The sequence below is a fragment of the Octopus bimaculoides genome, chromosome 24, assembly GCF_001194135.2.
Source record: "Octopus bimaculoides isolate UCB-OBI-ISO-001 chromosome 24, ASM119413v2, whole genome shotgun sequence".
Taxonomy (NCBI): Eukaryota; Metazoa; Mollusca; class Cephalopoda; order Octopoda; family Octopodidae; genus Octopus; species Octopus bimaculoides.
The window spans coordinates 13,006,753-13,008,799 of NC_069004.1; the positions used below are offsets into that span (position 1 = coordinate 13,006,753).

The window sequence follows — 2,047 nt, forward strand, 5'->3', positions numbered from 1 at the left end:
AACTGATGCTGGTGTGTTTACGTCCCTGTAACTTAGCGGTTTGGCAAAAGAGACCGATAGAATAAGTACTAGGCTTACAAAGAATAAGTCCTGGGGTTGATTTGCTCAACTAAAGGCGGTGCTCCAGCATGGCCGCAGTCAAATGACTGAAACAAGTAAAAGAGTAAAAGAGTTCAAATGGAAGACAAAACCTATACAGGTGCATGTGTAGTCGCCCTGCTCCCAACACTTATCACTCCTTTATCCTCAGTAATCATGTAAAATTTTCCAGTGTTCTCCAGAAGGCAGTTACTACTCACTTTCAGAAGTACTGTTTTCAAGAAACAATTAAAACAAATGATCTAACAATCTGAAAAGGATTAAATACAAATGACTAAAAAAGTAGAAAAAAAGAAAATCATTTAATGAAGATAATGCAACAGAAATTATTTCAAGTGTGGTCTTTCCCATTTTTCAACCTAGTTCTCATGCAGCACCATCACCTCAGTTCTCTCACACCACTCTCCATCACTACAGAATACTCACCCCAGCTTCCACTCATCATAGCTCATACTCAAAACTATCATTCTAGCTCCTACTCATTTGCCACTCGTTTCAACTTCCACTCATCCTAACACCTCCTACTCACTACCACAACCCATCTCTACTATCCTGACCCTTCAACTCAAGAACAATCATCTAAGTTTCCACTCACCACTACTCCACATCATAGCTCTCACTCAGCACCCATTCACTTACTATTCAAGGCCACTTATCTTCACTCACATTTACCACCACCACCACCCCACCTATCCCTCACTGCATTCAGGCCTCAATGTTTATATGTACCAATAATCCCCAGTGATCACTAGCAAACCGATGACATTTTGGAATGCGTTCAAGACCAACAAGTTCAAAGTATACAGGCTTCAAACCCTTTGGCTGAGAATTACGCATATAGATGCGATCAAACCGGCACCTCGGCTTAAATTTGCCCTCAAAGCCTTTGTTATCATTCCGCTGAGTATCCCACGTGAACTTTGCCTCTGGACGTTTCCCTGTTGCCTCCCAAACATCAGTCACTTGGTTTGGAATTCCTCCCACATTCACCAACTGCATAGAAAGAGAAATAAATTATATAAATTTAGAGAAGAATAATATATATGAAATAGAATAAGCAGAACAAGAGAAGACATGTGAGACATGAGAGTGTTGAAGAGATCACTAAATGTACGATGAAAGAACTTTGACAAAGAAACTAAAATAATAATAATAATCCTTTCTACAATAGGCACAAGTCCTGAAATTTTGTGGGGAGGAGATAAGTTTATTATATCAACCCCAGTGTTTCACTGATACTTAATTTATCAACCCTGAAAGGATGAAAGGTAAAGTCGACCTCAGCACAATTTGAACTCAGAACGTAAAGACAAGCGAAATACTGCTAAACATTTCACCCAGCATGCTTACGATTCTGTCAGCTCACCGCCTTAATAACAACAATAATAAAGCTGAAGTGAAGACCAACTATATAGTGTGTGTGTTTAATTGGCAAAATATGACCACCCACAAGCATAACAATATTTGTTTCAACACATGATTTTACATCAAGAAACATGCAAAACAAATACATAAAGGTGTATGTGTGTGTGTATATATATAAACATAATTAAGGGATCAGCAAATATTTGCTTCACCATATACCGAAGTTCAGAAATAGCAGCTAAGGACAGTTAGACTGGCTGACCGAGGTGGATTCGGTTATGCTTTCAGATCTGTGTCGGTGTAGAATGTTACTCGTTCATGCTTGCACAGTTTGCTAGCATAGTCAAATTTACTGCTGGAATACAGTATTGATGACGGAAATTGAGTATCAATCATAATCCAGAAACGCATCTACTGTTAACTTTCGGAATGGTTAGTTTTTCATTGTTTTTTTCTTCTTGTTTTTGCCTTTGTGAGTTACAAGTGATGCTATCTGTGGGATTCTCAGCTTTTTTAGCTGCTATTTCTGAACTTCGGTATATGGTGAAGCAAATATTTGCTGATCCGTTAATTATGTTTATAA

General features: G+C 38.3%; 1 protein-coding gene across 1 annotated transcript in view; it reads right to left on the bottom strand.

Annotated features, from left to right (window-relative positions):
• Positions 1–382: 382 nt before the first annotated feature.
• The window catches only part of LOC106871667 (tyrosyl-DNA phosphodiesterase 2), a 24,546-nt gene continuing 22,881 nt past the window's right edge, over positions 383–2,047 (bottom strand). Inside the window, exon 6 of the mRNA XM_014918252.2 lies at positions 383–1,092. Within this exon, the coding sequence (XP_014773738.1) occupies positions 805–1,092 (288 nt within the window). The 3' untranslated portion in view covers positions 383–804. The remainder of the gene's footprint in view (positions 1,093–2,047) is intronic.